This window comes from Brachionichthys hirsutus, chromosome 4 (assembly GCF_040956055.1).
Source record: "Brachionichthys hirsutus isolate HB-005 chromosome 4, CSIRO-AGI_Bhir_v1, whole genome shotgun sequence".
Classification (NCBI taxonomy): domain Eukaryota; kingdom Metazoa; phylum Chordata; class Actinopteri; order Lophiiformes; family Brachionichthyidae; genus Brachionichthys; species Brachionichthys hirsutus.
This window is the reverse complement of record NC_090900.1, coordinates 2,448,963-2,463,518: the sequence shown is the minus strand read 5'-3', so window position 1 is coordinate 2,463,518 and position 14,556 is coordinate 2,448,963. Positions and strand designations below refer to the sequence as shown.

The 14,556-nt window shown below is 46.6% G+C and overlaps 1 protein-coding gene across 1 annotated transcript in view; it reads right to left on the bottom strand.

Moving 5' to 3' along the window:
• arb2a (ARB2 cotranscriptional regulator A) overlaps positions 1-14,556 on the bottom strand; it is a 106,027-nt gene that overhangs the window by 54,080 nt on the left and 37,391 nt on the right. The window contains exons 6-7 of the mRNA XM_068738686.1: positions 11,326-11,544; positions 3,551-3,670 (exon numbers count right to left, since the gene is read on the bottom strand). Of these exons, the coding sequence (XP_068594787.1) occupies positions 3,551-3,670; positions 11,326-11,544 (339 nt within the window). The remainder of the gene's footprint in view (positions 1-3,550; positions 3,671-11,325; positions 11,545-14,556) is intronic.

Sequence of the window (14,556 nt, the reverse complement as noted above, 5' to 3'; positions counted from 1 at the left end):
TGTTGTGATGAACTCAGGTGAAGGTTATGCTCGCCCTTTCAAAGAGATTTTCAGATAAAGAAGTGGAGCATGCATTGGGAAAAAAAAAAATTTTAAAGAGAAGATTTTAAAGATAAACTTTCTTTTTTGCTGTCTGACTTGGATTTAGATGCAAGAACTTCGATACGCGTTTTATGGCTGTGCATTTACAGAGAGACCAGACAGGGAGCAAAAACCACTGGAAGCAGGTGGAAGGGCTAAACACTGACATAAGAGATGCAATAAAAAACATCTGCGTGTCCTAAAATGACATTAAAATAACTGGAGGTGAAAGCAAATATGACATTTAATGAAAAACTAACAGTGGATGAGTGCAACTTCAAAATTTCTGAGTCCTACTCAAGAAAAGTCTCAAGAAAATCAGATAGACATACAGAAAGTGGTAAAAGAGCGAGCATCGGGGAAGATGACTTTATATTCTAATATTTAGAAATGATACAGAAAAGGTGCTGCAAAGGGAAGCTTCTGCACAGTGCTGTGTTTTCAGTGTGTTGCCATGTCGGTCACCTGCTACCCTCAGGGTCACCGGCCCTGTTTAAAGGGGGCAAAGGTAGTGAGGACGCAGAACAGGATATAAAGCAGAGTGGATTATGGGATGGCAATTAGGCTCAGGGTTCAGTATGTACAGTAAACTAGATTAAGGAGCGCAAACCCTGAGGCAGATGCAAACGCAGAAGACGAAAAGCAGTTACATCGCTCAAAGAGGTGACAGAAAGCAACCCGCGTTCAGGAAACTTTCAGCAGGGGAAGAAAGAGAGAAATAAAATGTACTTTTAATCCAAAAGCAATATGCAAATTCAGCATATTTTATAATCTTCCTATACCTCACAAAACAAAAGATGCCGTATCACGGCAAGGATAAATCAATCACTTTTTATACTTTTGAGCTACGTAAAACTAACTTCTCAGACTCCGGCTGATTCAGCCTCCAGTGCTTCATCTTTCTCATCCTACACACACACACACACACACACCGGTATAGCGATGAAGTCCACAAGGAGCGAGCAAATCCCACCTCGAGCATCTCTTCCCACATCTGACACGTAGCCACAACGCACAGACTCACACAGGAAGACATGAAACCAAGGACGACGGAGAGTTAAACGAGCTATATTCATTGCAGAAGGAAACAGATGGCACCATACAGAAAGTGTACAGAAAGGCATTCTGGAAGAATGCGCTGTACAGTCCAAACGTAAGCGGGGGACACTTGAGATCTGTAATCATGTTTGCGAGGGGCTGTTGTGGCGGCTGGCTGGTTGTATGGCGGACACCCACACATTTGTGTACAGGGAGACAGATGCATTCTTACATAAGAGTTTATATAAGGCTGCCCTGTCCTAGCCAATAAGAGAGCTCCTTTTTCACTCGCGAGTGGGAAGGTTAGTGCGGGTTAAACAACTCTTCCTCGACACCGCCGCTGCCGCCACCGCCACCACATTGACTCACAAGTCCTGGCAACCAGGAAAGATGGAAAGAAAGGCAGATTGGAGGGAGAACAGACGGCTTCATGTTCACCTCCGTCCTCTAGGCCTCACGCTAGGGCAAGGTTCATGTCCTGGAATATAGACAATCGCCTCTGTATATGCGATTCTAAAGGGAAAGACAGCCGCTCTAAAATCCAAGACACTTTGAAGGAACTTTAGGAATATTGGGTTAGGATAAGAAAGCAGCACGACTGGGAGAATCAAACCCACAACCCTGCTAGTTCCTTTTAAAACAGCACAGCTGACAGAGATGGCAAAGGAGGAGCAAACTGGCGAAGCCTGAAAGCAGATGTCTGAGGAGGCTGGAGACTCTGGTACAAGAAAAGAAAAACAGTGAATGGAGACGGATGGATGGATTCAGCGATGGCTCTAAATCATTGGGAGGGGGTGAGAAAGGGCACGAACCGTGGAGGCATAAGCAGCGATAGCGTGCGAGTCTTCTCCCTCATTCAAAGGCAGTTAGCGCCTCTTTGATGTGTCTGTAATTAGTCAAGACGCACTATCAAGTGTTTTTTAAAGAAATCAAATTGCAATGAAAGATTCGAGCGCCCCAAACAGGGGCCAACATGCTCCAGAGCAAGGGGAGCGAGCAGGAGGAATTAACGGTGGGCCTTTCTGATGTGCCTGATCAGAAATGTATTTATTAGCTGCTAAAGGGAGCAGTAATTAACCCACAGACAGCTTGTTTTCTGCCGGGTCCTCTCATGTGTCAAACGGTTCAACCCGCCAGGCTCCGCCCTCCACTCGCCTGCTCATGCGCACTCGCCTCCTCCTCCCCGTCCAGGAAGACCGCTTTCTCCTCAGTTACGTAGAGAGTGTGTGCATGATTGTGCATGCTTACGTATGAAGCAACATGAAAAAAAATGACCAAATAATGAGCAGGAAATGTACGGTAGCTGCTCTAAATCTTATGCTCTACATATTATGTGTTGTATGTATGTTCCAAACATCATGGCTAACTTGAACCTTTACGAGTTGCAATTTATTAGTGCAAAAATGTGAGGTTTTAGTCCTTTTAAATCACGTTAAAGACATAGATCTTGCGTTTGTATGACATATTTTAACAGTATATACATTTGAGAAGATTAAAAAGCAGAAAGATACAAGCTACCCGGGTACAAACATGACCTTCCTCAACCATCAGCCGTGATTCATAAAGGCTGGTCTGACACGGCATGAATAATTCTCCATGATGATATCTGTAGAATGAATTTTTATTAGGAAACACGAGTCATTAACAGACTAACAGACGAGGAATTAATGATTGATGCGTGATGCCGAAGCACGCTAGGAAATCACGATGAACCAAAGAGTAGAAAAATAAAGCCTCGACCTCCGAAGACTTCATATAACCCACAAAGACTCACTGTAGGCCAATTTAGTTGAAGGGTGCGGTTATAAAGCCAAGAGGCTGGGCAAACTTTGATTTTCACCCTCCCCTGTGCACCATTAATTCCTTCAAATCCACTTCCCTCCCACCATCCTTCAACCTATCCTCCGTCTCTCCTTACGCTGGGAGATCTGCATGCGCTGCAGCAGGTCTGCTCTAACAGTACCGCTCTTGTTGCATTGCCCTTCCTACATTTATTTATCCAGCCCTCTGCTTCCTCCTGCTCTCTTCCCCTTCTGGATCTGTAGCTGAAGTGGAGAAGCATGGATCCCATTGTTTAGTCTTCATATATATATATATATAAATATGCTACATGGCATTTATTTGTTTTGGTAATCATCCTTTACATTTAGGTGAACGGCGCCAGCTCTTCTTTGAATGTCCGTTTTGGACCTTTTTTATTTTTTTTATTTTGACGTTTGTTTTTATTTGCGTACCGATGTGATTTTGGGGAGATACGTGTCAGCATTATATTCATGTGATCTCCTTAGAATAAGAGCGTGAATGTGCAGATTGTTCAAAATGAACACATAAATGACTGGTCGCGCTGACAGGAGTTCTCTGTTTGTGTGCGCCAGCGTGTCTTTCTGCTCGTGGGAGGCAGGAAGGACAAGCAGAAAACCAAAACACTCACCAGCTCAACAAAAGACAGGCCTCCGTAGCTGTGGGCCATGATGAAGACATTCTTGGCTGCAGCTTTGGACACAAAGTGGTCCCACACGTACAGCACGTGTTCCTCCGAGGAAGCGTTTTCCTGCAATGCAAAAAAAAAAAAAAGGCACCTCTGATGTTACATCCGTGACAAAGAACGGATGGAAATCTTTGAAAGTCAAGCTGCAGTGCAATGCAATCGCCAAACACGCATCTGCCAATGAGAATAAAGCATCAATAGAGTCATCAAGCTCTTAGACATGCTACAGCAGCTGCACCCCGGAGCCAGCCTGACAACAGAGGTATGAAAGAGCAGCAAAAACACTAAACGTGGTGGCCGCCGGAGGTGATTCCTATTAACAGCCACGCTTCAGTAGATCAATAAGCCTTGCATATTGCAAATGCCCGAAATGTAAAACTCAATAGGCTGGGTGACGTAACGTTTAAATCTTAATTTGTACCCTCTTGCTGAATCGATGATCTATCTATACGCCAGTGGAAGCATAATGGGAAGACACGGAGGAAGGTCAAAGGAAAAAAAAAATTAGAGAGGAGATATACATGTGTGCATACAAAACACACAAAAGGCTTTTCTCCGGCTCATCTGCATGCACAGCAACACACACATCTGCAGGAACACACACACCACAGACTAGAAGACATGTTTAATTAAGCAGAGATATAAGCACTTATTCAGAGCTGGGAGGAACAATAGTTAAAGTACAGGCGAGAAAAGGCCATCCGTTAATGAACTTGTGACATCGATTCCGGACTTTGATTTCCTATCATGCTGTCTGCTTCACAACGGAAATCAACAACAAGCGTGCACAAGAGGCCGTGCTACGCACTGGGCTATGTCGTATTTACACTGGTTTCCCCATAAACCTCACTTTCACAGTCCTTCTCTGCCTGCAGTCTGGCATCGAGGCCAACCGGCGATCCAGTCACTCTGGAAGTCATGGCGCCGGTTCTTTGTTTCTCACATGGAGTCCTTCTCAGGTCATGTAAACTCTGGAGAAAGATCTCACTCGAGGATACTTTGATGGCGACTGAAGGGTGCCGGGGGGTTGAACCACCGACCTTCTCATGAGCGGAGGCCTGCTCTGCAGAGAGTCTCGTCTGAGGAAGTGTCTTCCCTGTTCCCTGTTAGCGTTTATAAATGTGTTTGCATTTTATCACAGAAAGACAACAATTACAAAGTTTGTTATCTTCAAGGTGATAATGAGGGCGTCTAAGACGTTCCAGAAAATACCGCTTAAACTTGAATTTCAAGGAAATGAATGCAGGTTTGTGTGTGTGTGTGTGTGTGTGTGTTGGGGATGGGGAGTGCTGGTGCTATCTGATGATTCACTGATGTGCGTTTTGGTTGCTCTGTTTGTCTAGAGGTAAATTAACCTGTCAGAGTGTTTTTGTTTACGGCTCGGCTTTTAGCGCGTGGTGGGGTGTGTGTGTGTGTCCTTTACGCACATCCGTTGCGCCTGTTTCGTCGGCCCGCCTCCGTCCATCACACCCCCCCCCTCCTCCTCAATCAGATTTCTCCTCCTCCAGGTCCATTCACTCCTCCATTTCCTGTTCCATCAACCTCTTCCATCCACCCTCGAGCGATCATGACTGTGACACGCAGCGCCTTTACGCGTTCGAATGTAGCACTTGCTTCATCCGTACTGCCGTGATTTTAAGAACCGCTGCCTGGCTGACGTCTCCGTGGAGTCGGACGAGTCCCCGAGTGCCCCCGACTCCTTCACCCTCACAAAAACACACAATCTCTGCCAACGTCCGCAGCGACGGGCGTCAGAGTGACTGACTACCTGGCATGGCGGTGTGCTGAATTATCTAAGCAGCATTTGCATATAGTTGTAATTATTTCCTGAGGTTAATTAGCAGCAGTGGAGCGAGCCGCCCTGCGAGACCAGCTTCCTGTCACCAGCCCTCGTGGAGAATCGCATCCCAACTGCACACCTGTTGCCAGCATCCTTCAGCCACGGCTGTCAAGGGATGTTGTGTGTGTGTGTGTGTGTGTGTGTTTACTGAATATATAGAGATCCATATTGTCCCCTCCAGAGAATATAAGTCTCAAAGCCAGACAGTCTCTAATGCTGACAGCTAACTATTGTCAAAGACAAAAATGCAGAGACGAGGAGCATCCAGTATATAAAGAGGTATACACTACATCTGTTTGTGTCTAACACACACACACACACACACACAGATAGTTTCGCCTGGATTAGAAGAAATATGTAGTAAAATCATTGCAAAAAAATTGGCCAAATTCCTGCTTCCTAATCCTCGCTGGTTGCGTATTATGACTTAAGTCATCACTAATTTTCTTATCCATCATCTACACAACGTTGTGCACGACTGTTGCTCTCATGTTCAATGTTTGCCTTCCATTTTCAGTTCCAAGAATGTTTAATCTAGCTCTTCCTCTTACTGTACAATAAAACATCTGCACAAATTTCCATGAAACACAGAAGTTGTCCCTTGCAACGCTTGCCCAGAGTTAATTCATTGTAATGAGGAGCAGAGGAAGAAGGGGGAGCAGAGGAGAGCGGAGGAGAGCAGAGGAGAGCAGAGGAGAGCAGAGGAGAGCAGAGGAGAGCAGAGGAGCACAGTGCAGACAGAATAACATCTCCAACGCCAACACAAACTCAGCGTCTGACCAACACAGGAAATGATGAATCTCCCAACATCAAGGCACTCTGACAAACAAGCACTCCAACCTCCCCCGCCTCTCCTCATCCTCATCCTCATCCTCGGCCATCCAAACCATACAGGACTTCAGAAAACTTCTGAAGATGCTGGAATTGGGAGATTTTTGAAGGATGTGGAGCAGAGGGAATCCGGTGGACAGCCATTCCAGTTCATACATGGCGTAACGGAATCCTCTAACAGCCTCATTGGGTTTCGGATCGGCTTCATTGTTCAAGGGCAAAATAATTCACGTAACTTTATTCAATGTTCTCCAGGAATTCTGGACTCTGACAAAGAGGTAGAACCAAATTCCACAGGAGCTTTCTCCCACTGACGGCAGACTCTGATGGGTGGACTGATCTTCATCTCACCACCTGCAGCAACGAGTCATTATATTTATTTTATGTCCCGATCAGCACGAAACAAGATGTTTTATATGGCCTAATGATTAAATATTAAATAAGCAATGTAGATAATGATGTTTGGCTTCAGAGAGTTAACAGAGCTCGACTGTGCGTGATTGAGTTTGCGTCTTTGCACATAATTTAAAACGTGGACCTCGACGACACCTGTTTCAAATTGCATCCTAATCAACGGCTGGGACATTTACTCCTTCGCTCGCTTTTTCCTCTCCTTCTTTCCCTCCTGTCCTCCTTCCTTCGCTCGCTTTCAGAGGCAAGCAGAGAGCTGAAGTTAGCTAGAAGCTGTCTGGCAGTTGATGGCTCTGCTCGAGTGTGTGTTGGGGGGGGGGGGGGGGGGTATGGCGCAAATTAGCAGGAGAGATGGGAAAATAATGACTGTGGCATTGTGGGTAATTAGCAGGTATAGTACCTATGGAGAGCTGGGAATATAATGATGTGAGAAAGAGACGGAAAAAAAGGGAGAACGAGGTGAAAAACGTGTGCAAGAATAACAAGAGGGGGGGAACTGTGTGTGTGTGTGTGTGCATGAGAGAGAGATGGAGAAATGTACATGTGAATGGAGGGATGCACCATATAAGGAGAGAGGAATTGAGCGAGCGAGGCGGAGAGAGAGTCTGACGTTCATGTCATCCCATGTGCAGATTAGAGCACTCAGACTGTATACAATAAAATAGCGTGACCTTGGAGGGGTCAGCCTGCTCTGACAATATTTGCCAGGGCATTGTTTCAAATCAATAACTCATTAACAAAGTACAAAGGAAGTTGCCGCGGATTTGTGAGATTCTTTATTAGAAAAGAGCGGCTGCGGGCCAGAAAGGTCATCGCTGTGACATCGCCACTCGCCTCGCGCTGCCGCCCGGATTGTCAGGTGAAATTACTGCGAGCCATTAATTGACACAAGGCAAAGGAGAGCGGGCAGGCAGACAAGGCTGTGTTTGTTCCCGGATGACCCTGAGGTGCTGCTTGTGTGTGTGTGTGTGTGTGTGGTTCTCAACGTCTTTATTTGGGTCAGCCTGTATCCACAACAGGGTCGTGTGCAGCGAGAGAGGGAGCTCGGGTGGAGGGGAGGTGTGAGGGAGGGCAGGATGGATGTGTTTGATGGTTGACCTGACTAGAAGATTGGGAGCAGGGATCTGAGACCAGCTCGCACTGGTTCTGCCGTGAGCAAACACACAAACACGCGCAGACGTTGTGTGCCAGCCGGGGAAACGAGTACAACACCAAACGCGCTCGCTCCTCTTAAAAACTTCATCAATTCAAAAAAAAGAAATCGCTGAAGTTAAAACACGTTGGATTTAAACATGGAAATAGATCGGGTTTAAAACATTTTTACACTCGTAACCACCCTCGCACAAGACAAAGGCGGCAACGAGCCAATCTGCTCCCTGCAGCGAGCAGGTGAGCCCGCCCTCTAGCCTCGTCCGTTGACCTCTCTCTGACCAGGTTCAGAGGTTAATCAAGTCCCTACCTGTCCTTGGACATGCCGAGCTTTACTTCCTGGCACGACAGCGGGTCAAAGGTCAAATAAACCCCGTCTGTATACTTGCTCGCCATCCACAGATTGGGGCAACGGGGTGAAGGTGACAAAGAACAAAAAAACAGCCCCGGTGAGAAACACCGTAGCTCCGCGTCGAATGCAATTAGCGGCGTGTCTTAATGTTTGCATCCGTGTGAACACGAGGAAACAGGACATCATCTGCTCAACAGACAAGAATCTGGGCGACTGCAGCTGGGAATAATGGGTCCAAGAGAGAGGCAAGGCCTAACTAACGGATGCTCCTTCAATCAGGAGACACTGTGTGATAGATCAAGCCCCCCCCCCCCCCTCTCTGACACAACAAAATCCAGAGACCGTGTTGCTCCGGAGAGTCCCGCGTTAGCACCGAAGACGGAGGCAACGCTCTAAATCAAGGGCATGAAACAGCAGCTTCGGTGGAAACACTTCTGGAGTGACGCCACAACATGTTTCCGCCATCGTCGCGCAATAGAAATCAAACATGCTCTTATTTCTGTTGAATGGAGTGAAGAAGAACTAACGCAAGGCATCCACATCTACACTGTCAGACCTCCTCCTCCTCCTCCTCTGACATTTACTCAAGGTAAAGCATGAAAATAAAAAAGAGAGAAGGGGAGGAAAGTATTCCAAATCATTTATAAAAATATAAGTGGTGCTCAAAAAGGCGTAGCTCTGTGTTTTGTCCCCTTTGCTCTTTTTTTCCCTTCTTCTTTCCAGGGCCGGCCGGCCTAATCCCAGCCAACCAGCCTTGGGTGAACTCTTTGGAAGCTTCTTAAGCCCATGAATGTGCCTTTTGTTCCTGCCATTCCTCCGCTTGGCTGACAGAAAATAGCTAACTGGATTAGTGCTAAAATTCAAAGTAAAGTGAACTCCCAAACTTCTATATGGCAAAGTGCTAAGAGAGCATCCCCCCCCTCCCCTCCATCAACTATCCTCATCAGCATCCTCCCCCCGCCCCATCAGACTTTCTATATCGTTCCATCCCTCCCCCCTCCCCTAAACATAACCCGGTGGTGTGTGATCTGGAGGAGAGGAGAGGGATTAGATAAGGTTGAGAGGTTGCACACTATGAACCCAGGGCTAAAAAGTGAGATTCCTAAAAGCAGTTAAGAGCTTATTAATGTGTGTAAGGAAGCGTAATAATCAACTCAACTCTATCAGGGGCCTGGTGTGTGTATATAAATGTGTGTGTGTGTCTGTCTTTGTGAGTCGTGTTGTAGGAAAAAAGAAATGCACAATGCGATTTTGCGAATCTCGCCCCCAAAAAATAAAGGATTTGATTTTTCTCTCGGAAGAAAAGTTTGATTTCATGACATTATGAGTAGAAGATGTGTGTGGTGTGTGTGTGTGTGCGTGTGTGGGTGTGTGCGCGCGTGTGAATGGATGTGTGCAGGTGGTCCGACAGCTCAGTGGGAGTTAGAGTGTGAGGTGTAGTGAATAAAAAGGTTTGCGTGTGCATGTGAGTGCCTGTGGAACGGCGTTAAAAAAAACAGTTCTGTTAAAGAGGTTTGATTTGATTCACCACCCACCCCGACACACAGAGGTGAGACACACACACACACACCCACACACACACCTACACGCACACATATACACACGTCAAAACCTTAGTTCCATTTCCACCTCCTTTAAGCTTTTGTCTCCTGGTATGTGTGCGCCTTTGCATCTTTGTGTGTGTGTGTGTGCGTCCGAGGCCGACAGAGGCAGAGAGCAAAGCCGTGCAGGAGGAGGCGTGGACGATAGAGGTGAGGTCATATGTACTACCGTCCTGCTGACTTCTGGGTCAAAGGTCAGAATTCAAGGGGCACCGCCGCTCTCGCTCATTAATCTTTATCCTGAGTCTCTCCATCTCTTCATCCGAGGACAAGTGAGTCTGACTGGAAAATCTAAACCGTCTACATGGCCCCTACTTTTTACGGCTAATGAGGATAATGTTTTGTTATCCTTCTATACGTCTCTAAGTTTTAAAACAGTGAATAGTTGATTGTCAGTACCCCGCCTACACATCCCTACACACGACACGGCTCCGGTGAGCTTGATTTACTTATCTCGACAGCCCCGACTTCCATCTCTTGGAGTTTTGACATAGCAAAGGCTGTTAATCTGAGCGGCACCTACCCAGCATGCATTGTGCACAATTACAATGACATTACATTAAGTAATTACACGACTTACAACACGGGCCTCACGTCAAATAGTGTGAAATAAGCTGCATGCGAAGTCCTGCGTGATCTGACACCACTGGCCAAATAAAATGAAGACAGTAGATGAGGGCTTAAAATCCCTGCAGCCTTCATCTTAAAAAAACATTAGTAAATAGGAGCTTTTATAAAATAACAAAAATGAATGTTGTTGTTGTGGGTGAAAATGAGGCATCGTGGAGTTTGATTTCTGCTCACGTTAGTTGTGTTTGTTTTCAGAACGAAATTAAACATATGCAAAAAAGAGTGTCCTTTGTTTAACCACAAGGTGGTTAAGCTAGGTGCCTCAAGCGTGGTGTGCGTGTGTGTGTGTGTGTGTGTGCGCGCGACAGAGTCAGTGCAGTATGATAAGAATGTTGCTGTGTGTTTGCAGAGTGTGTGTTAGACAGATAATAATCCCAGCGGTCAATAAAGAGTGAAGGGCCAGAGCCGCGCTGACCAGCCCACCGTCTGAGAGAGAAAGAGAGTGAGAGAGGGAGAGGGAGAGGGAGAGGGAGGTAGCCATGTGGTTAACACTCGCTCACTGAGAGGCGACTGGAGCCCGGCCAACCTCTTCACACACAGGCTGACCACACAAGAGCCTCTCTTTCTCCCTCTGCCTCCCATCCTCCCTGCATCCCTTGTTACCTAACGTTTCCTTCCCTAGCATCCTCGGCTAGCTGCCTCCCACCTTCCTTCCTTCTCCTCCCCCCTTTCTGCACCATCTCGCCTCTTTTGTATCTTCCAAACATGGCTGACTTCTTCACTCCCCATTTTCTCACCTACGCCCGGCCTCTCACCGCCGCCTCCGACCTCAAACCGTCACCCTGTCCACCTCCCTCGTCATGCTTTCGATGAGAATCTACACGTCCCTCGCTCTATCTTCCTTCTCCGTGTCTCCTCCCTCCCTCCATCCCTTTGTTCCGTCCTCCCTCCCACTCCGACTTACCCGTATGGGGATCCGTTCGGTCTCCGTCTCTTTCTGTGGGTTGCGGTACTTCTCGTAAAATTCTCTCTTCTTTTTACCCTCCTTATCATCTTTGCGTTCCCTCTTTTCGGCGGGTTCCTCCGAGGGCTCGGCAGGAGAGGGAAGAGGAGACGACTTGGCCGGCTTCTCCACCTCTCGGTAGTTCTCGTTGGGGTTCAGCACCATCACGCCATAGCCTTCCTGAAGCACACGTGTGTTTATCAGCATCACATAACGGTCATAATGAGCATTTAACCATTTGAGATATTCATTATTCACTGATTTGACTACACAGCACAATAAAAAAAAATATTTGTTATCATAAAGTGCTTTAGAATATATATATATATTTTTTAAAGGTGTGTGTCCAGAAAAAAAACAAAAACGCTGAGGTTCTTTTTTCCTTTTAAGATGTTTGTAGATTATTTTTACTTCTTTTAAAAATGCCTTATTGAATATCATTCAACATATACAGTATTTTTAATTTTTTATTCATGTTTGTTTTGCTCTTTACTTCCAGATATCCACTAAATTAACACAAGACCGACTCGGGAAAGACGCTGGAACAACAACCAGATAATCTCTGACAAAATAAATCTCGGGAAATTGGATGTGGTCACGGATCCCGACGGTCCAGAAAGATCATGGAAGGAAAATAATGAAAGGACCAAAAAAAAGAGATGAGATGCAAAAGCAGAGAGAAAGGCAGGAAAGAGACAGGAGGGGAGTGCGACTGCAGGGATAAATCTGAGGAGTAACTGGGGGATTGGAATTCAGCGCTGGTGGTTTCAGTCAGTGAGCAACATTTACTGACTCCAAAGGCCACATGTCACTTAATACCAAACCCAATCGATCCCGCCATCACTCAACGGAAGAGGTGGGCAGCGACTGCAGACGTACCTGGTGTCCCTGCGTTTGTGTGTGTGTGATTTAAAACCTCAAAAAGCTGCTTTTAAAAAAAAGCTGATAATTTTACATAACGACTTCTGAATAATTGGAAGCGGCATCGGGACGCGGCTTTAAAAAACATTTCACGATGGAAGAATGACACAGGAAGGGGGGGGGGGGTCACTGTATATAGTGGAGGGAAGGATGTTTTCTCATAGCCTTTAGTCATTTCTTAAACTTGGGGCCCATTTTAATTAAATGTGTTTATTACCTTAAGCACTCAAAAAGACGAAAGCAGGAAATGGAAGGATTCCTGTTTCATTTTGGTTGTGCTTTTTGCACACGACCACACCCCCCATTGTGAGTATGCATGCACACCAAAACCCATATATGCATATAACGCACACACATGAAAGACGCACACTGAGGAGAAGGAAAGTCAAAAGGACCTACAGGAGATGTGAGAGGCGGCGGCGCTCAGCTTGCTCTGCAAAACGCCATCACACTCAAACTGTCTTCTTGAGGCGGCGTGTCTCCTTTTCCCGTAATAAGTGTTAACACAACGCGCTCGCATGAGTGTGTCCCTCCTGTGCCCGTCCAACCTGCCACACACCCCTTTCCTTTAGCACCTGCCGTGTGTTGACAACAGCAAAATGACACTTTCTCGCTTATTCAGATTTTCAAAATGAGTCCGACTCTCTCTGCACGCCTTCCTCCGGTGGACGGATCCATCATGTCAGACACATACGTGCAATTGAAGATGTTTAACCTAAGAAACGCTTTATGGATGCGTTCATAGACCTGAGTGGGGTCCGTCACCCCCCCACCCCCCCCCCCCCCTCCCCACGCAGATGTCGCTTTGATATTTGCACAAGCAAGTGCAAAAAAAAAAAAAAAAAAGAGACGGCAAGGAGGAAGCGATGAGAGATTTAGAGATGATGAAATAACAGAAAGATGGATGGAGGAGGAAGGAGACACCAGCTTTGTGCCACTGCCCACTGGTGGCAGCCTGATAAAATAACTGACGAGACCAGTGCAGCCAGTGGCAGCGGCCCCAGCAAGACATAAAAAAAATCAATAATGTGTTTAATGGGATATTGATGAATAAAATGTTTGTATTGACAAAAAAAATTATAATAATGAGTGGAAAAAAGCACGTTGTGTTAATTTAATATCAGCAGGAGAACAGAATAAAAAAAAGATTTGTGTTTCTTTTCCTAAAATCCCGGTTCAGGACAGGAGGACAGGAGTTAGCGGTTTAGCGACGCTGATCTGCGTGTTCTCGGGATAACCCTTCCTGTCCCCCAACCCTTAGTGGTTCGTAACCCGTCCTGGCCTTAAGCAACCTCGAGTGGCCCCCGTCCTTACTCTGAGTGGCTTATGGCCCGTCGGAGAGGCTAACCGGGCTAACGGAGCTAACCCTTTCAGCTGTCCAGTCACCCAGAAGGACATCGCTGTAAAGGCGACCAGTGTCCCCCGGCATACTAAGTCTGGAGGAGCGGGGGCCGCCAAGTTCACCTCTATGTCGGAAACCATCATTTATTTGAACACTGAGAGGTCTGTGTCGGTGTCAGGACAACACGCTCTCCCTGCCCAGACACTTCCTCTTCAATTCAATTCTTCTCTCCATCAACCCCAATGTACGACTCCAAGGGGGGGGGGGGGGGGGGGGTAGGTTTCTTAATATTTAAAATAAATAACTTGAATTCAAACATGGTAATTTTACAAGAGGACACATTGCTAGTGGAATCGTCTGCAACGTAATTAAAAGTGTTAGAGGAAAAATAATATTCAAATTAAAGAGTTAAGTGTTTCCTCAAATCCCACAGAATTTCTCCCATAGAGCTAAAGTTTTATCGTCTTTAAGTCTCCAAATCTCTCCATACATCCTTCTAGAGAGTGATGTCCTTCGGTGTGTGTGTGTGTGTGTCCAGCTCACACACACACACTGGACACACCTGCTAAATGGGATCTTTGTGTTGTGACGCGCTGTCAAAGTGTGAATCTTACACAAACGCACAGCGCAAACCTTGGGTCACCCCGCTTTTTATGTCACTAAATCTCTAGCTCACACGTTTCTAACATTGGGTCACTTTGTTTTGTCCTACAATCACACACACACACACACACACACACGGTCTGGTCGCGTTGGGTCAGTGTTGTCTTTCTGTTGCGCTGTGCAGGCTAAGTCTCTTCCCATGCCCTGTAGGTGCCCCTGTGGCACCGCCACACTGAGCCCCTGCCCCGGGGGCCAGCGGTCAAGAGGGTCGGCCCCCGACCCCCCGTCACCCGGCTCTGGATGCTGCTTAGCACTCCTTTGTCGGG